The 22,974-nt window shown below is 41.0% G+C and overlaps 1 protein-coding gene across 1 annotated transcript in view; it reads right to left on the minus strand.

Moving 5' to 3' along the window:
• Nucleotides 1-221: 221 nt before the first annotated feature.
• COLGALT2 (collagen beta(1-O)galactosyltransferase 2) overlaps nt 222-22,974 on the minus strand; it is a 127,127-nt gene continuing 104,374 nt past the window's right edge. The window contains exons 7-12 of the mRNA XM_004372909.2: nt 18,497-18,573; nt 13,590-13,696; nt 7,569-7,701; nt 6,335-6,462; nt 2,828-3,034; nt 222-577 (exon numbers count right to left, since the gene is read on the minus strand). Coding sequence (XP_004372966.2) covers nt 301-577; nt 2,828-3,034; nt 6,335-6,462; nt 7,569-7,701; nt 13,590-13,696; nt 18,497-18,573 — 929 coding nt within the window. The 3' untranslated portion in view covers nt 222-300. The remainder of the gene's footprint in view (nt 578-2,827; nt 3,035-6,334; nt 6,463-7,568; nt 7,702-13,589; nt 13,697-18,496; nt 18,574-22,974) is intronic.

Raw genomic sequence — 22,974 nt, forward strand, 5'->3', positions numbered from 1 at the left:
CCATGTTGTTCAACCTTAATGTGGGAAGTGATATCATAAGGGTAATGAACTGAAGAACTGGGTGTCTGGATTGAAGTTTATCTTAATGGTTCTCATAAAGCTTACCTTCTAGCCATCTAGGAAATTTGGGTTTAATTTCCCTATTCCCCTCCCCTGTCAAAATACATTAATTTTGAGCAATCACATGAGACCACCTTGGTTAGACTGTGACAACTAAAAGATTGGAGCAAACGGATGAATAGCCCTTGAGAAAAACCAAAGGGTAATGAACCAACACGGGTCAAATGCGCCTACGAGCCTTCATAGCTCATCCTTCGAAGGCACAGTGTCCAGGGAGGTTGGTGGTGACAGTGCCTCTGTGTTCTTGGCATTGTTGTGGATGTGCCCTTGCTTCCGGGACTTCCAGGAATGCGTCCTGTCCCAGTCAGTGGCCACTGTCTCATTGTCCCAGATGGTCGAGGTCTCCGTGTCACTCAGGTACCCCGGCTGGCCTGTGTAGTGCGTGGGGTAGATGAGCAAGGGTTCTGCAGAGAAGGCTTTCAAGTCTCTGGATTTGTAGTACTCCTTGTACTCGGCTCTGAAAGCAAGAGGTGCACAGGTACATGAGGGGGGCAGAACACACAGAAAACATGGGAAAGAGAGTGGAGGGCCCCTGCATGTTACCTCTTAAATGCTCATGCATTCATTTAATTATTTTTAAAGTTGTGTCCTTTTTTGAAAAAAACTGCAGGTGATAAACACAATAAAGGTTTCTTTAAAAGCTTTCAGACAATCTTAGGGAAAAAAAGTTCACAATATTTCTGTTCTATTTGAATAGACTGGAGCTCTGGGGGCACAAAGGTTAAGCTCTTGCCTGCTAACCGAAAGGTTGGCAGTTCGAACCCACCTGCCACTCCTTGGGAGAAAGATGTGGCAGTCTGCTTCCATGAAGATTACAGTCTTGGGGTGCCTATGGGCAGTTCTATTCTGTCCTCCCATAGGGTCGCTATGAGTCAGAATTGACTCCATGACACCCAACAACAACAACATTTGAATAGACAAGTTTAAAAGATGAATTTTAGGTCTTATTCTAACAGTTAAAATTTGTGCTTTGTTGGACCATAATAATAAATAAATTTGATCACTTTATAGAAAAGGCCCTGTTCCTGGATTAATACATTAGAAGTCTGAGAGCGGGACGGCAGCATGGGGCAAGAGCAAGGGCATGGGCTTTTAGGCATTTCTACTTGGCTTTCATTCCAGCTCCTTGTGAGGGTAAAGGGGAGAGATAACTTGGCCTCCCTCCAGGGTGCTTGTGCATATTATATGAGTGATATCGGTAAGGCTCCTAGGTCAGTGAGTACACCATATGTATTAATTTCCCTTCTGTTAAGGGGATAATGATTGATTTGTTACACATCAAATTATGTCTCCCAAAAAGATATGTTGAAGTCCTAACCACTGACTGATACCTGTAAATGTGACCTTGTTTGGAAATAGGGTCTCTGAAGATGTTGTTGGTTAAGTTTACATGAAGTCATACTGGAGTGGGCTGAGTCCTAATCCAATCTGAGGGGTGTCCTTGGAAAAGAGGAGAAGAGACACAGAGACAGACACAGAGCGAAGACGGCCATGTGACCATGGGTAGAGACTGGAACTGCAAGCCAATGAATACCACAGATCTCTGGCCATCACCAGAAAGTAGGAGAGAGGCGTGGAACACACTGTCCCTCAGAGCCTCAGAAGGAATCAACATGGTGGACAGGATGATTTCACACTCCTAGACTCCGGAACTGAACTGTGAGACAATAAATCTTTGTTCTTGTAAGTCACACATTTGTGGTACTTTGTTACTACGGCCCTAGGAAACTAATACAGACCTCTGTGTTTCTTCCTGGAGGCAGAGAGAAAGTCAGTCTCTAATATATTGTATAAAGGAAGGGTGAGGAACTTCATTTTTACTGAGGACAGGCGACAAAATGAACAAGATGCAGCACAGGAAATCTCAACAGCTAAAATGAAGACTGTCTACTAAGGTAATCACTCAGCAACTCAGAGAAGGAGTAGAGGTTAGAACCTGGACTCTTGCTCCATTTATGAAGTTAGGGATCAGGGTCGAGGAGCTATTATGCATAGAATTTGGCCTAGGCTCTAAGAACACAGAGATGAAAGACTCTTCCTGCCTCAAGGGGCTCATAGTTTATCTGGGAGACTGACAGACTGACATCAATTACCACACCGCTTGGTAAGTGCTAGGTCAGTGTAAGCTCCAGGGCTATGGGAACCCTGAGCATCAGACTGCCTTCCTCCATGGATACCCTGTTCAGGTACCATCACCACTGCCCCAGGCCTCTTACACATCTCTGTGATAGCAGGTATCACAATATCTCAGGGCGATTTGTTCATGAGACTGGGTTCCCCACCAGATTGTGAACTCTGCAAGGATAGGGGACCACTGCTTGACCAAAACTACGCTCACTCAACAAATAATGAACTGAACCAAACGAACTGAAGAATGTGGGATGCTTAAGAAGATAACCTTCATTTTGAGGTGCATAAGCTTATGGAGGTAAGAAGATCAAAGTCAAGGAGAGAACAAGTGGTTTATATCCAGTTAAAGGACACACTGGGTGTTAAAGGTACTCACCATCTCTGCCTTATCTTCCCCGTGTATAAAAGGAAGTAATCACTTGAGTCTGCCTCTCTTGGTTATGATTATGGAAAGGTCATTTAGGAAGGCAGTAAAACTTTACAGAATATCAAGTACTACCCAGAAACTGAGTAGCGTAGTGAAGCATGATGAAGGGGCTGGGGCTGTGGGGCTGGCAGGGACTTCTGAGTGACTCACACAGGATGCTTGTTGTACATGATTGGCAGAAACTCATCCACTGGCAGCATCTTCCCAAAAGGATCGGCTCCAACCAGCTTCTGCGCTCCTTCCAGAGAGATAACATAGCCCAGGGTCCAGTAGGAGTAGTCGGCTTCGACTAGATTTACCACACTAGGTACAGCTTTCTCAGGTTCTTTTACTTGCATCCTCTTCCTACCAATATAACTAAAAGGAAACGGGCAGAAGAGGAAAATTCCAACTTGAATATCAGACAATGGTAAGAACGGAGCACAGCTTTGGTTTACACAGACATATTTGAAATCTTGGACCAAGTGTGTCTCATATTAAACATATTGCACACAAAAAGTGTATCAGGCAACCAACCATGACTATCATCTGCCATCAATGGGATGCCAGGTTCTGGTACTTGATATTTTGTAAAGTTTTACTGCTTTCCATTTCCGTGGTTCCACTGATCACAACCCCCAACCCTTCCTGCCTAGCAGACTGTGTTCAAGGCAGCAAGTTAAGAGGTAGAGAGATCAAAAGATCTTTCAGATCATTTCCCAAAGATGGTGTGGGATTTCTAGCTGTGTTTACAGAGCTTGGAAGGGGACCAAAAAAAAAAAAGAGGTGGGCCAGATGTGAGAATTCCAATTTGTTGTGTTTAAGTCCCCAGAGCTTAGCTTCTTATGCTGTCTGCACAGTTCTCTAAATGTTAGTGGTAAACAAAGGACAGAAGGGGCTATAGGAAAGAAACACTCTGAAGTAAAGTACCCAGGAACCCAAGAGCCATCCCAAGCAGCTCTTCCTGGGGAGCATGAATGACAAGGCCTTCATGGCTTTCTTTCCCTTGCCTTCACCTAGCTCTTGCCTTGTTTCCTCCTAAGAAAGGCTACCATGCATATTCTGTCCTCCATGAACACCTTCTACAATACAGAGGTACCCTCTACCGTTCCTGCCTTCCTGTAGTCTACTCATGGATCTATGATCCATTACTTTTGTCTGGAGCCTCTTTTTTTTTTTCACCTGGGCTGAGTGAGTTGAAGAGTTGTCTGCTGCTAGGTATTTTGCCCTAAAACTATCTCTCTCAATGTTCAAGGGATTTCCCCTTGTTCAAGCATTCCAGAATTTGTTGAATAAGTCCATGTTCACGCTTCCAGTTCCTCTGAGAACATCAGACATATATCCTCTCGGCCACTGTCTTTTCAGACTAAACAATCTGAATTTTTCTAGTGCATCATCAAATGGAAGAACTTCTATTAAGCACTTGAAAAGTGGCTAGAGCGACAGAGGAACTGAGTTTGTAGTTGTATTAATTTTAATTAATTAAATTTAAGTTTAAACATTGAGGCTGTGTAAAGTATTTTTTCCAGTAAATAAAAGTTTATTGTTTTAGTAGGACTACGGTCACATTAAGGAGCCCTGGTGGCACAGCGGTTAAGTGCTCAGCTGCTAACCCAAAGGTTGCAGTTCGAACCCACCCAGTGGCTCTGCAGGAGAAAGACCCAAAAGATTACAGCCTAGGAAACTCTACGGGGCAGTTCTACTCTGTCACATGTGGTCACTATGAGTCAAAAATCAACTCAACAGCACCTAACAACAACAACAACAAGGGTCACATCTGAGACCCTGGGTGGTGCAAAGGATTAATTGGCTCAGCTAATAACTGAAAGATTGGAAGTTCAAGTCCACACAGAGGCATCTTAGAAGAAAAGCCTGGTGATCTGCTTCCAAAAAATCAGTCATTGAAAACCGTATGGGTTTTTGTTTGTTTGGTTTTCTGTTTTCTATTAATAGTCACTTTAACAGTTGAAAATTTAGCATTTGGATTGAGCGGTGCTATAAGTGTAGAATACATACTGGATTTTGAAGATTTGGTACAAAAATGCAAATTATCTCATTAATAGTTTCAAAATATTGGTTACATGTTAAAATGATACTTTCATAAAATATATTATTAAATTAATTTCACCTAATTTATTTTTACCATTTTTAATGTGATTACTAGACAATTTTAAATTACATATGTGGCTCACATTACATTTCTATTGGACAGTGCTGCCCTAAATGATTCCAATGGCTTGTTCTACTCTTTCCATTTACTATTTCCTTTCTCTGGAGAAATTTTAATGTAGCCACTATGGACAGCTTATCATCTTTCATGTTTTAGACTTAAGTAATATTTGTTTCTTCTTCGTTTTGGAAAGTGAGAGGTGAAATTTGAAACTGCTAGACTTCTTTAAGACTATCAGATGGGTTTCAATGGAATATTTGATTGGGTCAGTCTGTGAAATTTAGAAAACATCTTTTTTCCTATATCTTTATCATGACAACCTTTCCTGCTTCCTGAATCTGTTGGGACTTTGTCTTGGGAAATGCACCAACCAAACTACACGGGGACAGGGGTGTGGGCCGAATCAAAGCCTCAGGCTCCCTGACTAGAGCCTCTGTGAGTCTGAGGCTTAAATGAAAGTTGCCTTTGTACATGTCACCCAGCCATAAAATGGTTTCCAGGCTCCATGCCCATGAGGCCTCAGCCACAGGGTACAGAGCCATAGATTTAGACAGGGTGATGTGCTTGTGGTGATTTCTGGATATAAAGAAATAATAACCTTAAGAGACTGTGCAAAATACCAAATCTAATGGTACAACCAATACTTGACAGGGAGTCAGTCTTTTTATTATATAGTACTGATTTCTGGGTCTATTACCCATGGATTTGTTGAGCCATTGCCAGATTTCTTTTGACTCAGAATGGTCCATTTTCTGAGAGAACAAGTATTCAACCTGGCCCCTTACTTAAGTTTCCCTCTGAGGATGGGAGGAGTAGGGAAGATCTGTCTTCTGCAGCTGATGGAAAGGAACAGGCTCTGATTTGATGAAACTGCCTTTGATACACAGCTGGGGAGCCAGGCTCATCTCCCCTTTCAGACCCTTCCAATCCCTTCTGGTTATTAATTTGGCTTTGAAAATTAAAAAAGAGAGAGAGAGAGAAACCACCCAATTCCCAGAGGTAGCAGACAAGGAGCATTATTAAATGTCAAGCAAAGCCAGCCCTCCCTTGGTGAGCCTGGTCTTCCTGCGGCAGCCTCTGATCCCTTCATCAAACCCGAATGTCAGCTTTCCTGCTGACCCTCCACTTTCCCGCAGCGTCAGGGCCTGCAGAGGCAACCTTCGCTCCTGAGATACTACTCTTGCTCTGAAAGAATGCCTCCTCCACCCTCCTCACATCCCCTCCAGGTACCATTTACTTCACAGGTGGTATTTCTGCTGTGCCCCTGATCTGCAGGCCATCTTTAGTTCTCATGAAGAGTTGCTCGTAGTTTCTTGCCCTACAGAGTATAGGTGCAAAAACTAGTGACTAACTTTTACCCATTTCTTGTTTCTGGAAACAGTTACATAGAGGAAACCAAGCAAGTGACAACTTGAGCTGTAACTCCTAACACCTGGGGAGGCAGGGCTCTCTGCCCCTTGGAAAAGACTGAGTTCTTTTCAGTGCTCTCTGATAAGCTTGTCACTCACATCAGCTCCCAGTCCAGCTGAGCCTGGTCAATGTCATTCATCAGCTTCATCAGCTTCTTCTTAAACTGATACTCAAAACGCACATCATCCTCAATCACAAGAGTCTTCTCCAGTTCTCGCTCAATTACCTACAAAGGTCAACAGTGAGAAGACACCCTGTGAAAAATTTGATACTCTTTTTTTTATTAGATAAGTAAGTATTAAAAAGTCAAGAGTATAGTAACATAATTTGTAATGGCTCATAGCTGGAACCTATGCAAATGCCCATCAATAGTAGAATGGATAATATACTGAGGTATATTCACAGCAATGAGAATGTATGATCTACAATCAAATGCAATGATACGGATGAATCTCACAAATGTAATGTTGAGAGATTACATACTATATGGTTCCTTTACTGCAAAAAAGTGCAAAAATAGGCAAAACTATTCCATGCTGTTAGAAGTCAGGATGGAGACTGTCCTTGGAAGGCTGACGACTGGAAGAAGTATGGAAGGGGCCACTTCTGGGGTGCTAGTAACCTTCTGTTTTTTTATCTGGGTGCTGCTTAACACAGGTATGTTATTCAGTTTGTGAAACTTCATTGAGCCATGTCTTATGATATATGTATGTTTATAGATATCTATTACATTTCATTAAAAAACTTTAAGTAAAAAAGACAGGCATAGACTGGACCACGAAAAGAGAGAAGGCATTCAAGGGGTCCTTTCTGGGGAGTTTTTCTTTCCTTGTGGACCCTGCACTCCAATACCACTTCTATTAATGTCTTGATTGTAAGACAAGGGTTCAAGCCCTGGCTCTGCCACTTACTTGCTTGGCCAAGAAACTTAATAGTTTTCTTTTGGGTAAAATTGATCCATCTGTCTTGACCCACCTCACATTGATTTGTATGTGACTTCTTGTATGAAATCACCTAATAAATGATGACATGGTATATACATACAAGGCATTCCTTCTAATGATGAGAATGCATTAATAAGAGTGTGGTCCTCAGGACATGGGTATCTTCCCCCATCATCATCCCATCCGGCACCAAGGCTACCCCTCCTTGCTCCTTTGTTGCTGGCCCTGAGTCTGAGGGAGACACGAAGCAGCAGAAACTCTCAAGCATTGTCTCTAACATAATGTCGTCAGAACATATACTCTCATATACTATCTTAATTTACCTATGAAATCCCATTCCCCTTTCTCCTCATTACAAAACTGCACATCTAAATAAAGCATTATTTACCTCTTTCCAGACAGAGTAGTGGCTAAGAAAGCAGCCGATTTCACCCCTAGTTAGAGCCCTGGAGGAATAAGGGTCCCGATACCCAGGCAGCATTTCAATATTCAGGGCCTTCAGCTGGCTTGTGGTGAGTGCCCTGCATGACAGAGAACACATCGGAAAGTTAATAAGTCGAGGTGTCCCCACCACAGAGGCCAGATGGAGAATTCTGCATATTCCTCCAGAGCCTCTACACACACAGAGGAAGACTTCTCAAGTTCCCCGGGGTTAATGTGCCAAGGTAGCATTATAAGCTCTGTGGACACAAGAGGGGTGTCTTATATTTTTGTGTATCCCTCACAGTGCCCAAGATAATTCTAAGCATCACTGGTTTTTAAACGTTTTGACAACTTCAAAAAAAGTACTCTCCTAATGAGAAAAAAGTGGTTCACAAAAGCATAAATACTAGAAGGGATGTGGACAGGGTAGGATGAGGAGAGGAATTGTGTATGTACATAAGCATATGGGTGTCTTTCCTTTGGAGGTACAATCAGGAAAAAGGTGAAAATAAAAATAGCAGAAAAACGTTTCCAAAAATCTACCTCCCACAAATGCAATAAAACACAGGCAAGAACGGTCCGAATCAACTTTTTCGTAACTCTGAAAATTAACTAAGGGCTTTCAATAATCTGAAGAGTGTTTATTTAAGAAAAACACCTGTATTTTATAATTCCAGTCATCTTTGTGATATTTTTACTTCCCTTAATCTCAGCCTCCTCTCCCTCGTTCTGTGGTAGTCTTGAAAACCAACAGCCTCACAACTACGGTAGTTACGAAACCCAACTATCTAGCAGTCACTGAAGGGAGCAGAATAGGTTTGGAGCGCTCCCAAAGCCTTAGCCCCATAAAATAGTAACTATTTGATTTATCTGTAAATTCCCTAAAAAGCTCTGTTTTCAGGGCTTGTCTTTATTTGCACTGACTCAGAGCTCACTCTGTGCTAATAGCCCTATCCCCAGAGCATTTGTCAAAACCAGCCAGAGCAACTGTTTAATATCACAGATGGCATTACCAGTTGGGACTAACAAAAGGTTGACCAAAAAACTTAAAAGGAAAAACGGGGGAATGAAACGTTCATAGAGGGCTTTGAAAAGCCATGCACATGTCCCATACTGGGTGTATACCTGGAAAAGATCTAAGAATGACCTAATCTCTCACCTCAGGCTAAACTCGAGATTCTGGGCAAGCTGGAAGGGAAGGCTAGGGCAGAGATGGACACTACCTGATGGAATATTGAAAACATGCACCAACATGCAGCCCGGGCCCCTTAGCAGAATGGATTAAAAAAACAAGCAAACATGACCCAACTAATTATATGCTGTCCTCAAGAGATAGTCTTTCGATTCAAAGACACAAATGGGTTGAAAGCGAAAGAATTGAAAAAGATATACCATGTAAACAGCAGCCACAAGAGAAGTGGAGTGGCTATACTAATATCAGACAAAATATACTTTTAGACAATACACCACTTTCAATAATGGATAGAATAACTAGGCAGAAGACTTGGGGAACATTACAAACTAACTATACCTAACAGATATCTGTAGAATGCTCCACCCAACACAACAAAATACACATTCTTCTCAGGGGCACACAGAGCGTTCACCAAGATAGAACATATGTTTGACCATAAAGACCATATAGGCAATAAAACAAGCCTCAATAAATCTAAAAGGATTGAAATCATACAAAGTGTGTTCTGCAACCACAATGGAATGAAATGAGAAATCAATAACAGAAGGAAATTTGGGAAATTCACAAATAGAAATTAAGCAACACAATTCTAAGTAATCAATGGGTCAAAGAAGAAATCACAAAAGAAATTAGAAAATACTTTAAGACAAATGAAAACAAAAACATAACATACCAAAACTTATTGGATGAAGCTAACGCAATACTTAGAGGAATATTTACAATTGTAAAAGAAAAGAAACTTTTTTTTTTCAAATGAATAACCTAACTTCTATCTTAAGAAGCTAGAAAAAGAAGAGCAAACCTAAGCTAAAGCAAACTGAAGAAAGGAAATAATAAAGACTAGAGTGGAAAAAGAGCCCTGGTTGCCCACTGGTTAAAGAGCTACGGCTGCTAACCAAAAAAGGGCGGCAGTTCGAATCTACCAGCTGCTCCCTGGAAAACCCATGGAGCAGTTCTACTCTGTCCTGTAGGTTTGCTATGCGTTAGAATTGACTCAGTGGCATCGGGTTTAACGGGGTTTAGAGTGGACATAAATGAAATAGGGAATTAAAAAATTGAGAACATCAACAAAACTAAAACTTGGTTCTTTGAAAAGACCGACAAACTTGACAAAACTTTAGCTAAACTGGTGAAAGAGAGAGAAGACTCAAATTACTGAAATGAAGAAAGAAGTAAGGAAGAAGGGAACATCAGTCCTTTCTTTGCAGAAATAAAAATAATTACAAGGGAATATTGTGAATAGTTGTACACCAAAAATTAGACAACCTAGATGAAATGGACAAATTGCTAGAGAGATACAAACTACTGAAACTGACTCAAGAAGACTCAGAAAATCTGAATAGACTTAAAACAAGTAAAGAGATTGAATTAGTAAAAATAATTCTTTAAAACTTCTCACAAAGAAAAGTCTAGGACCAGATTACTTCACTGGTGAATTCTACCAAATATTTAAAGAAGGCTAAAAACAATCTTTCACAAATTCTTTTAAAAAATAGAATAGGAAGGAACAGTTCCCACCTCATTCTAAAAAACCAGTATTATCCTGATACCAAAACCATACAAAGATATCCCAAGAAAACTGAAAACCAATATCCCTTATTAATATAGATACAAAAAATCCAGAAGAAAATACTAGCAAACAAGAGTCCAGAAACATATAAAAGGGATTATACACCATGACCAAAAGGTATTTCTCCCAGGAATGCAAGGTTGGTTTAACATATAAAAATCAATTAATGTAATACACAATATTAATGGACAAAAACCACATGATTATCTTGATAGACACAGAAAAGAATATGACAATATCCAACACCTTTTCACTCAACAAATTAGGGCTATAAGGAAACTTTCTCAATCTGATAAAGACCATCAGTGGAAAACCTACAGTAAACGTTATATTTAATGGTAAACACTGAATGCTTTCCCTCTAAGACCAGGAACAAGACAATGTTTTCAACATTGTACCGAAGATTCTAGCAAGGGAAATTAGGCAAGAAAAAGAAATAAATGACATTCAGATTGGAAAGGAAGAAGTAACACTGTATCTATTTGACATAGTCAAATATTTGACATATTTGACATAGTCTTGTGTATAGAAAATCTTACAAAACACACACACACACACAAACTTAGAATGAATTAATGAGTTCGGTAAGGTTGTATATGCAAGATCAATATACAAAATATAAATTGTATTTCTATACACTGGAAGGAAACCTGGTGGTGCAGTGGTTAATAGCTTGGCTACTAACCAAAAGGTCAGCAGTTTGAATCCACCAACTGCTCCTTGGAAACCCTATTGGGCAGTTCTACTCTGTCCTATCTGGTTGCTATGAGTCAGAATCGACTTGACTGCAACAGGTTTGGTTTTTGTATACACTAGAAAATGATCCAAAAATGAAATTAAGAAAACCTCTTTACAACAGCATAAAAAGAATGAAATACTTATGAATAAATTTAACAAAAGTAATGTAAAACTTGTATACTGAAAACTATAAAATATTGTTGAAAGAAATTAAAGAAGCCTAAAAAAGTGGAAAGACATCCTATGATCACAGATCAGAAGCCTTAATATTGTTAAGAAGGCAAAAATCCCCAAATTGCTCTACAGATTCAATGCAATTCCTATTAAAATCTCAGCTGCCTTTTTTTTTTTTAGTAGAAATTGACAAACTGATCCTAAAATTCATATGGAAATGCAAAGGACCCAAAATAGGCAATACAATCTTAAAAAAAAACAGAGTTGGAGGATTCATGCTTCTTGACTTCAAAACTGAATACAAAGTTACAGTAATCAAGACAGTGTAGTACTGGCATAAGCACAGACATATAGGTCATTAGAAAAGAAATACGAATCCAGAAATAAACCCTTTCTTTAGGATCAATTCATTTTCAACAAGGGTGCCAAGACAACCCGATGGAAGGGGGTAGTCTTTTCATCAAATGGTGCTAGGACAATTGGATACCCACATGCAAGAGAATGAATTTAGACCCCTACTACAAACCATATACAAAATAACCTAAAGTGGATCAAAGATCTACATGAAAGAGCTAAAACTATAAAACTCTTAGAAGAAAATATAAATCTTCATAATCTTGCGTTAGTCGATGGTTTCTTAGATATGACACCAAAAGCACAAGCAACAAAATAAAAAACAGATACATCGGACTTCATCGAAATGTAACACTTTTGTGTTTCCGAAGGACACCCTCAAGAACGAGCAAAGGTAACCTACAGAATGGGAAAAATATTTGCAAATTATATATCTAATAAGGGTATAGTATCCAGAATATACAAAAAAAACTCTTACAACTCAACTAGTTTTCCTGTTCTATGTGGCCTATGAATTGGATTGGGGCTCCTGGCAGTGTTTGAAAAAGTGGTTCCAAAAATCTACTGTGCCCAAGAATAGGATGGCCAGATTTAGCAAGTAAAAATAAAGGAAGCCTGCTTAAATTTAAATTTCACATAAACAACAAATAAGTTTTTAGTATAAGTAAGCCCATGCAATATTTGGGGCAAATTAAACTGGTCAACCATATTCATCTGGCAAACCTACCCAAAAATCACTTCACAGCTTCTTAAATGCAGATCCCGGGCCTCTCCCCAGAGATCATGATCCATAGGTGTGGGGTGGGACTCAGGAAGCTGCCTTTTTAATCCTCTGATGTGGGCACTTAGGCCACACTTCGAGAAACAGTGATGAGATTCTCTGAAAGAGTGATGAGAACTTCCATAATAGCCTAAACCTAAAAAGCCCATTGCTGTCAAGTCGATTCTGACAAAGTATAGGACAAAGCAGACCTGCCCTGCAGGGTTTCCAAGGCTGTAATCTTTATGGAAGCAGACCAACACATCTTTCTCCTGCGGAGCGGCTGGTGGGTTTGAGCTGCCAACCTTTCAGTTAGCAGCCATGTGCTTAACCACTGTGCCACCAGGACTCCTTTCAAAACGAACAAGTAACATGAAAACGAAAACTAACAAATGAAACAAAAATTCAGGTTTTATAAAAATCTACACCTTAAAATTATTTAGAGTGCCAACTGAAAGGGCAAAGCAAAACAAAACAGCTGGAAAGACCCTACAAAGAAACTACTGCATGCTCTGTGTGACTTTCCTGCCACAATCCTGGGAGAAATGGACACTATGATTGATCAGTGCAGGCCAGCTGTGTCAGGCAACGCACACAACAAGACATGCAGGCTGTTACATATTTTCCTCACGTCTCCCAAGTTTTAGCACTTTTCTCTAAATTAGGTTCTGAAAGCAACGTTATGGCATTCCTTCCAACACATTACAGAAAGCTGGACACCACCACAACCATTGGAAGAACCCCAGAGATAGAGGAAAGTCACTGCCAATGCGAGTTTTCAGCCTAACGACGTCCAAAGATCACTGCCAGATGATGAGTGGATTTCAGGCCTGCTCCACAGGGAGAAATTAGCTTAAATGCTACTATAGGTCCAAACTCAGACTGCACGTGGCTGTTTTAAAAATATGTCTTTCCCTTAGGGGACACTGAGCTTCTGTTAAAGGTGATGGAAAAATTCGGGAACAGTTAATGGTTATGGTGGAACAACATGATGAACGTGATTAATGTCACTGAACCGTACACATGAAGACTGTTGAAATGGCAAATGTTCTGGTACCTATATATTTACCAAATTAAAAAAAAAGCATCCATCCTTTGATGTCTGCAGCTTCCTCCCACCCAGGATTAGCCCCCTGTCACTGGAGGCACATCCCCACTCCCACCACATCTGCAAGGGGAGAAAAAACCAACTCACTTTCCATCCACAGCCTCAACAATCTTGACCTCAATCTCCTGTTCGTACAATGTGCGCAACATCCGGTCCCGCCTGTCCTTTCTGCGTTTGAGGTTTATCATGAAAATCTAATCCAGGAAGAGAAAGGGAAAAGAAACACAAATTACTTGACTTTTATTTTAGGCTGTTTGGAAAGTTAAGTAATATAAAGACCGAAGATTTAGGTAAACAGAGGAAAAGATAAGAAAACTGTGGTGAAGATTTTGGGACATGGAGGCAGGATGACAAGTGAAACATTTATATTTCATATTAAGAGTATGAAGGGCAAATGGTACTAATCCAAAAGGAATTGCTTTCAAAATCCAGCCATTTGTAGTACTTAATACTCCCTTAGTTTTTCTGATGTTCATTGATGTTCTCATGGCTCTTGAGATGGGATAGTTTAAAAAGTTATTCTTCAGGAGCCCAAGGTGAATTAAAACCAAAATATACAGCGGTAGGAGTTGGGAGGCATTTTGGCAAGTGATTAAATTCATAAGCAGACCTGAGTTTAGGTCCTGACTGTTAATTTACTAAGTGTTTGTCTTGGGCTAGTTCTTATGTCTCAGTTTCCTCATCCGTAAAACTGGGATAACAGTGGTCCTACCTCATGGGTACTGAATATTAGCTATTATTACAATTTATACCCACTGTGGAGCCCCGGTAGTACAGTGGTTAAGAGCTCGGCTGCTAACCAAAAGTTCAGCAGTTCAAATCCACCAGCTGCTTCTTGGAAACTCCATGGGGCAGTTCTATTCTGTCCTATAAGGTCACTATGAGTGGGAAGCAACTCGATGGCAATGGGTTTGGTTGAGTTTTTTATACTCACTGTAGACAAATTTAAAGTGATTCAAAGAATAAGAAAAATGTAAAGTCTTGACTCATTGCTTTTATTTCCAAAAATTCCAAACTGAATTATCAAAGTTCTAATTTTACTAGCTTCTTTGCCAGAATTCTCCCATTCCCTTAAAGAGAAGGAAATTTTTCTGAAAGAAATAAAGAGAAGGGCTACTCATTGGCAGTTGCCCTGTGGGGAAGGGAAGGGAGAAAGGAAAGGCAGAATTTCTGAACCATGTGCAAGAACTGAAATCAAGAGGACACCTCCTGGTCTGTGAAGTCACGAAGAATGTGCATTTGCATGTCCTGCCATGAGGACAAAGCCTTAGCCCTTAAATGCCTGATGGCTGCACTGAACCCATACTCATCACAAGGCCACTGCAGATAATGAGGCAGTCTTGACAATTCCTGGACTTAAGGAACCACAGAAGGACTTGAAGCCTCATGAATGCTGTTAGAGGTAAATTAGTGTTTTAATAAGGTCCTTTTGCTACAAGCAATAATAAACTCATTTTGATATATGGAACTAGTGCGCCAAGAGAGGGAGACTTCAGACGCCATTTGTTGTTGCTGTGTGCCATTGAGTTGACTCCAACTCACAGTGACCCTGTATGGCAGAAGAGAACTGCCCCATAGGGTTTCTAGGCTGTAATCTTTACAGGTGTAGATTGCCAGGTCTTTTCTCACAAGGAGCTGCTGAGTGGGTTCAAACTGCTAACCTTTTGGTTAGCGCTTAATCACTGTACCTCCAGGGCTCCTTATATATAGCGTCGTGCAGGAAAAACCTACAAGAATAAAACCAGATGACATTAACTTCGATCTGACTGACCATTTGATGACTTTGGGGAAGATATTTAATACTTCTGGGTCCAGTTAGCTTGTCCATAAAAGAGGGAGTTGAACAAACTCATCTCTCGGGTCTTGTACAGATTAAAACTTCTATGATACATGGTTTATGATAAAGTTTGCTTTATCCTATTGCCAGAGTAAAGGAGAATCAGGCTGGAATTGAGGTTATATTGGATTAAGCTTTGGTTCAGAGTCCTGGTGGCATAGTGGTTAATTGCTCGGTTGCTAACCAGATGGTTGGCATTTCGAACCCACCAGCCGCTCCATGGAAGAAAGCTGTGGCAGTCTGCTTCCTTAAAGATTACAGCCTTGGAAACTGTATGGGACAGTTCTACTCTGTCCTATAGGAATCGACTTGACAGCAGTGGGTTTTAAGCTTTGGCTCACATGGTTGTTATAAATGTAATGGTAAATATATTGTATATCCTATTGGGATTAAAGCTACACTAACTAAAATTTCATCCCTTTCTTGCGAAGTATTCTCATTTCCATTGATTTATAAAGCCCTGGGCAAAGAAACTGATAGGGAAGCAAGATGGTACTCTTCGAAAAAATTATCCACTTGATATAGGGCAAAATGGATTAACTGCAACACATTTCATTACTTCCTTTGTTTACTTAACTGGGTAATTATCTTTTTGAAAACAATTTCTGTGGTAAATCAATTTGTCTTATTTATATTTCATTTTCTTCCCATTTAGAATCATACTCTGATGAGCCATGTTCATCCTCCAATTTTATAAATATGAAAAGGAAAGAGTGTTTTCTCATGCATAAAAATGGAGCCACTTGGGGTCATGCCAAGAGAGTAAAACACAAAACAAAACAAAAATAAACCAAAATACAACAAAAAGTCAGAAGACTTTAGTAAATAATAATGTAATCCCAGTCCTTGCCGGGACAAGTGCAGTAAAAACTGCAGCTGCGAAGGAAAAACACAGACAGCTCTTTCATACTTAGCAAAGAGTAAACAGAGAAAAGAGCCAGGCAGCCAAATACAGCCCAGACACCCCAAACTAGGTCACGGAGAACTAGGAGGGTTGAAACCAAAAAAAAAAAAAAAAAAAACCCGTTGCCGTCGGGTCGATTCTGACTCATAGCAACCCTAAAGGCTGAAAACACCTGTTGCCATCGAGTCAATTTCAACTCATAGTGACCCTACAGGACAGAGTAGAACTGCCTCACAGGGTTTTCAAGGAGCAGCTGGTGGATTCGAACTGCCAACCTTTTGATTAGCAGCTGTAGCTCACCGTAGCTGTCAACCACTGAGCCACCAGGGCTCCTTACAGGTTGAAAAGGCCCTCAAAAATCCCTTTTTCTACCCTCCTATCTCTGTTCTAGACAGAGAGAGGACTACTCCAGGTTCAGGAAAGTAGATTTTCAGAGCCTGTGTCCCTTCCTAGAGTTGGAATAATCCAGAGCGTATCTAGGAGCGGCCCAGTCCTTACACTCAGTCCTGCCAAATAGAGGGCCAGCGCTAGAAGATTCCAGTTTTGCACCATTTTATTTGCTTTGTTTTGTCCTCTTAGGTATGTGTCTTAGAAGGAAAACAAATATATGTACAGACACTTGGGTCTTTTCAGTAAAGAACTGAAAAAGGAGGAGTCAGCAAGAGCTCCAGGTAAGGATACATGGAAGCCAGGCCCATGTGTGGTGTGGGCCAACATTTTCTGCAACCCTGATTGTTTTTTGAAAACTATTTACGATTTAGTCTAATTCCTCTCTAATCAGTTGCTGTTGAGTCAGCTCCGACTCATAGCAATGCCATGTATGTCCATAAACTCTGTACTCCACAGGGTTTTCAATGGCTGCTTTTTCAGAAGTAGATAGCCAGGACTTTCTTCTGAGGCACCTCTGGGTGGAGGCAAACCTCCAAACTTTTTGTTAGCAGTTGAGCGCATTAAATGTTTGCACCACCCAAGGACTCTAACCCATTACCATTGAGTGAATTCTGACTCATAGTAACCCTATAGGACAGAGTAGAACTGCCCCATAGGGTTTCCAAGGTTGTAAATCTTTACAGAAGCAGACTGCCACATCTTTCTCCCACGGAGCTGCTGGTGGGTTCAAACTGCCAACCATTCAGTGAGCAGTGAGTGCATAACCACTGCACCACCAGGGATCGTCCCAAGGACTCTACTACACTGAAATTCATCTCTTCTCATTCTGATAACTCTTTTTTACTTAATATGCATGAAATACTCTTTTCCTTTTCTGAAGACCAGCTCCAATCAATTTAATAGAGGAAATCCTGATTCCCAGTTCCAGCAGCTCTTTTAGACAGCCAAATGTGTATGTATATGGTACAGGGTGATAAACCAGGCATTTTCTTCTAATTAAGCAGTGGCAATGAAGTATGTGAAGCACAAAGCTTGGCCTATAACATATTCAGAATCCATGGAAGAATTCTATATCAGTTTACGGATTCCTGAAGCACTATTGTAGCCTCAAGACCTCCAAGCTCCACCTGAACGTGTCGGTCAGTGGCTACGAGGGACCCATGAAGGATTCAGTGACTCGGAATCATAATTCTAGCTCCGCCAAGTATCCATCATATTCCCAAGACAGACATCTCTTTATGGGCATATTCCCAGCACAGACATCTCTTTACACTTGTACTTCATTCTTTTTGCAACTGAAACTTAATAATAAATATAGCTTGCAGAAAGCTATTGTGTTCTTGCCTACTGAAAGGTAGAATTTTAGAATAAGTTTCTTTTTCCTCTCTTTCTTTGTCCTCTCAGCTTTGCCCTCCAAACTTTTTCCGTAGAAGAACAGCAGAAAGAAACAAAGTATGGTATTCCAGAATGGTTTCCACTCATTCAGACATGGCAGGATAAAGTCAAAGTCTTCCAACACTAAAACGTATATCCTCTTTACCCTATACTTGAATCTTGATGAAAAGATTGATAAAATATAGCAATACCTGTTCCTAGAAAGTTTCAAGTTCACTTTTGCTACTAAATTGTAACTTCTTTCTGGCTCAAGGACTAACTCCCTTTCACCAGGATTCTCCTATTTTAAGATAAGAAAACTGAGGCACAGCAAAAAACGAGTAGTTTCTTCAAGACTTCAGCGCCTTTTCAGCAGCCAGGCCAAAGGTCTTGCTAGCTCTCAGATGTCTGCTCAAGCTTATGTTGTGATATATACATATAGCACACCACATGCGTGTGCACACACACACACACAGACACCTTTCCTACCTCATCAAATCCCATCTTGTCTGGGTATTTAGGGGCAACCGAGACAAACCGGGAGGGTTCCATTGGAGGACGGTCAACTGGAAGACACAAGAAACATGCAAAGTGATTTGTCAGTGAAAGGGCCAGAAGAATAGAATTCTGTCCGCACACCTGATCTCAAGGGCAGGAGCATGACTTGGATGTCCAGGCCAGGGGATAACGCCACAGGCCGCATGAACCCTACTGCTCAGCAGTTCTCTAGGATGGAGCAGCCTAGGATATACTTTTCTTGTTCCACAAGAACCCTGATGGTCAGAGTTTTCACAAGCACTTATTTATATGCAGATTGCAGTATTTGCTCCATTTCCCTTAAGACTTATTTGAAGAGTATTTGGAGGCTCTTCAGGGTAACAGGTAAGAGTCAGGGCTCTGGAATCAGATGATCTGGGTCCAAACCTTGGCCTATGAGGTTCTGGGAGAGTTAGTTGACCTCTCTATGCCTGTTTCATCATGTGTAAAATGGGGAAAATAAAAGTACATTCCTTACGATGCTATAAACTTTAAACAAGACACTACATGCAAAGCACTCTCCATAGTAAATTAACACAGTAAATGGTCAATAACTCTTAGCTATCACTTACTGTGGTTCATGATGAAAGAGCTCAAAAATAAGCTAAATTTTTTTTTTTTAATAATGCCTTTTTCTATAAATTTAAAATTGTCAAGGTCTGGGATTATTTTTATGTCATTCAGGCAGGTTTAGTCACTGATATACCAAAGGTCCCTGTTTTAACACCCTCTCACTCCTGACAGCCAGACCCAGAACCTGGTACAGGGTTAAAGGGAAGCTTCCAAGTGGGAAAGACATTGCAAATTGAATAATGAAAGTGTAACCGACACGGTTAAACTCTTTCCCCTTCTAGAATGTAGTCAACAGGGTTAAACTGTTCCCCCTCCTCTCATCACACCTGGGTCTGTGAGTTCCTGATAAGGCATTTCTGTGTGACAGCCCAAGGTCATCTTACTGCTGCTCTGCTCAAGGCCACTTCACTACTCACCAACCACCCACCCCCTACATTCGGACATGAGCAATAAGCTGCAAAGCTGTTCTTAGATAAACTACGTGGGTCATACCTCTCAAAAATCACACGCCCCCCCCCCCGCCAGCTGCCATATTGTACCTCCTACTGCACCCCTACACATGTTAATTAGTTCCTGAAATTGTCAGCCTATTCCCAGAAACTTCATGAATTACGCATAAGTTCCCTATCTCAAACCCTATAACTGCCCTAGACTCCTCAGCCTCGGGGAGCTTGATTTGAGACTTAGTCTCCTAGCTGCTTGCTTGACTGGCTTGCAGTTAAGTCTACTTTCTCTTTCTCCAAGGCCTGGTGTCTCTCAATTGACTCAAGGGGTCTTACCGGGCAGGACCCACCCTCGTTGGGTTACGAAAGTTTTATTTATTTATCGCTCAAAAAAAGTTTTGTTTATAAACTATGTATTTTATAGGTTGGAAGCAAGCTTAGTTAAAGAACCCAAGAAGGTCTTCAAGATTTTTTTTGTATTATGGAAATTCAAAGCACTCAACTGGTTTTCCTTAAAGCGATAATACAAACGATATTTAAAATGAGAGTTGGTAATTGGGTTGTTTGTGGAGCTATCCGTGATTGCCGTTATGACTATTCACCAATATCCATTCTCTATTGCAGACACATGAGAGGATTACCCTTCCTTGCCCTTGAAGGTAGTCATGGCCATTTGACTTACTGGGAAAGCGTTTAATTGCTGTTGCTCAACTCTCCAAACGCTTCTTCTCCCCCCCACACCTGCCTCACCACGATGATCATAGTAGTATGTGTTGATATGGAGAAGCCACAGCTTTGAAGCAGCCTGGAATGTCACACCAACACATGGAGGGCAGCTGCCCAGGAGCGATGCCAGGACTGCTGCAGACTTCGCAGAGCAAGAAGAAAACTTTCGTTATATAAGCCAGTGAGATTTCGGTGTTGTTTGATATCCCAGCATAACTTGGCCCACCCTGACGGAGATACTGTCCATAGGGTATTAGCTGTTTACCTTACCCCTCACTGAGATTTTAAAAAGAAACCATTGCATCCAATTTATGATCAAATGATATAAAATTCTAGAATATAATGAGACTGGTTCCCTAACCCAAACACAAGAGTGGGTCTCATTACTTCAAATCCAACTCCTGTAAGTCACAGCCACACAATGCATGTAGTTCTGTTTTCCAACAGGAGTCCAGAATGTTTTGGTACTTTCTGCTCCACTCCACTCCTCATTCATTTCTTTCAAAAACAACAAATATTGATTGAGGGTCTACCATGAATGCGGTCAGGTTTTTAATAGAAAGAAACTTAAGGTACAAACTCCTTCCTGTACAAAATATTGTTTAAGGAGCAGTCTAGCTTTCACTCCCTGGGCCTTAGACATGGGAAGGGTTATATTCTGAGTTACCCTTTCTAGGCTTCTGGTCTCCATTTGGCACACAGATGGCCTGTGTGGCTTTAACATTTCAACCAAAGAGACTGCTTTTAGCCACTCTGCTTCCTTCTAATATGGACAGACATTCCGTTCACAGTACAAATGTCCTGAAAAAGCCACAAGTGGCTGGCTCCAACAGCCACCATTGAGCAAAAATATCAGACAAGCTTACCTGGGTTTTGCCACTGAAGGCAGAGCTAAGCCATAAAGAAAAACAGGAAATGATATACTGGGTCAGAACAGAGAGATTTACAGGGGGTAGGGGGCCAAGAGTAGAACGGGAGGGAGCTGTGGGTGTCTTTGCTGATGTCAGATTTGAAGGCTAGGTATAACCCAGCATCTGTTTGTGGTCCTTTCTGACACCGTCATTCATAATTTATCCAGTTTCTCACTGAATCCATACATAGCTCCTCCCTGTATCACCACTTTGGACAACAGGCTTCACTGGCCCCTGAATAGTTTCAAGAGCTAGGAATAATAATAAACCAGTTGCCATTAAGTCAATTTCTGCTCCCCATGTGTGTCAGAGTGTCAGAGTAGAACTGTGCTCTGTAGGGATTTCAATGGCTGAATTTTCAGAAGTAGATCGCCTGGCCTTTCTTCCGAGGAGCCTCAGGGTAAACTCTAACCCCCAACCTTTCGGTTATCAGCTGAGCACATCAACTGCTTGCACAGCCAGGGACCAGGAATAATAATAGCTATTGTTACAGAGATTTTATCACTCACTGAACTCTGGGCTACACTCTTGACATATATAATCACATTTATTTAATTTTCACAAAATGCATCATGGGATAGGTATGAGTGTCCCTATTTTTACAGACAAGGAAACAAAGGCTTAAATAATTTGCCCAAAGCCACAGAGTTGGTAGAGCTGGGATTTGAACCTAGGTCTGACTCCTACACCTAAGCTCATAACCCCTATCTACACTGCCCCCAAAAAACTAGTCCTTGGAAACCACGGTGTCACGTTGGCTTTGGGCAACTGGACTGGGTCTACAGTGGCTCAGTTCATTATGTTCTTGCTCCTGGGTGACCATCTCTTGCCACTCCTTCTGTGGTTTACACTACAGCACACACCATCCAGTGTACAGGGCACCAGCCAAGTGATGTTTAGAAAGTATTTAAGAGATTGTACTTGGATCAAATCCTAACACTTGTTCTCCATAGTTTCTCCTAATTTTTTTTCTTCCATTGTTGCTGCCACCACCCTGGCTCAGGTCCTCACCCACCATGCCTGCGCTCTTTTGAGATTTTCTAAACTCTAGGGCTCTCAGTCTTGCTTCATTCTAACTCATCTTGCACACCATTGTCAAAATAACCTTCTTCAAGCACAGTTCTGACCTCCACCATGACAATCACATCAGACTTTTAAGGGCTTTAAAATTTGTTTAGTGCTTTCACATTCATTACATTTTATCTTGATTTTTTTTTTAAATAGATGAAGAAACTGAGACCAGCCCAGATGTAGACTTGCCCAAGGTCAAACAGTCATTGAATGGCAGAGCTGGAACTCAGTCTCAGATCTTCAGACTTCAGATCCACTAATCTTAATCTTTACATGATGTTCTGTTGCCTCCAAATGTCATTACTGAGACCAGTCACCTGAGATTTCCCATAGCCCTATGCTCTGACTGGCAAGACCAATCTCCTAATGCATCACAACCCATTTACATCTATCATCTTTACAAGCACTAGCCTCCTGCCATTCTTCCCCCAATGGAAGCACACTCCCAAATTCTCTGTATATCTCCTAATGTACTGAATGAGTTAGTACATGTACAGTGAAAGGTATAGGGTATAGTGCTTTCAACAAGTGTTAGGCAATGTTGTTGGTATTATCCTACCCCAGCCAAACTCTTTAACTCTGTCCTCTGAAACTGGTCTGCCATTCACAAACTCCCCAATATCTTAAAGCTTATTTTTTGAATGTCTCTTCACCTTTTTGTTTTAATGAAAACTTGTCTTTCCTTTGAGGGCACTGCCTCCCTTTC

The sequence above is a fragment of the Trichechus manatus genome, unplaced genomic scaffold (genome assembly GCF_000243295.1).
Source record: "Trichechus manatus latirostris isolate Lorelei unplaced genomic scaffold, TriManLat1.0 scaffold00021, whole genome shotgun sequence".
Classification (NCBI taxonomy): domain Eukaryota; kingdom Metazoa; phylum Chordata; class Mammalia; order Sirenia; family Trichechidae; genus Trichechus; species Trichechus manatus.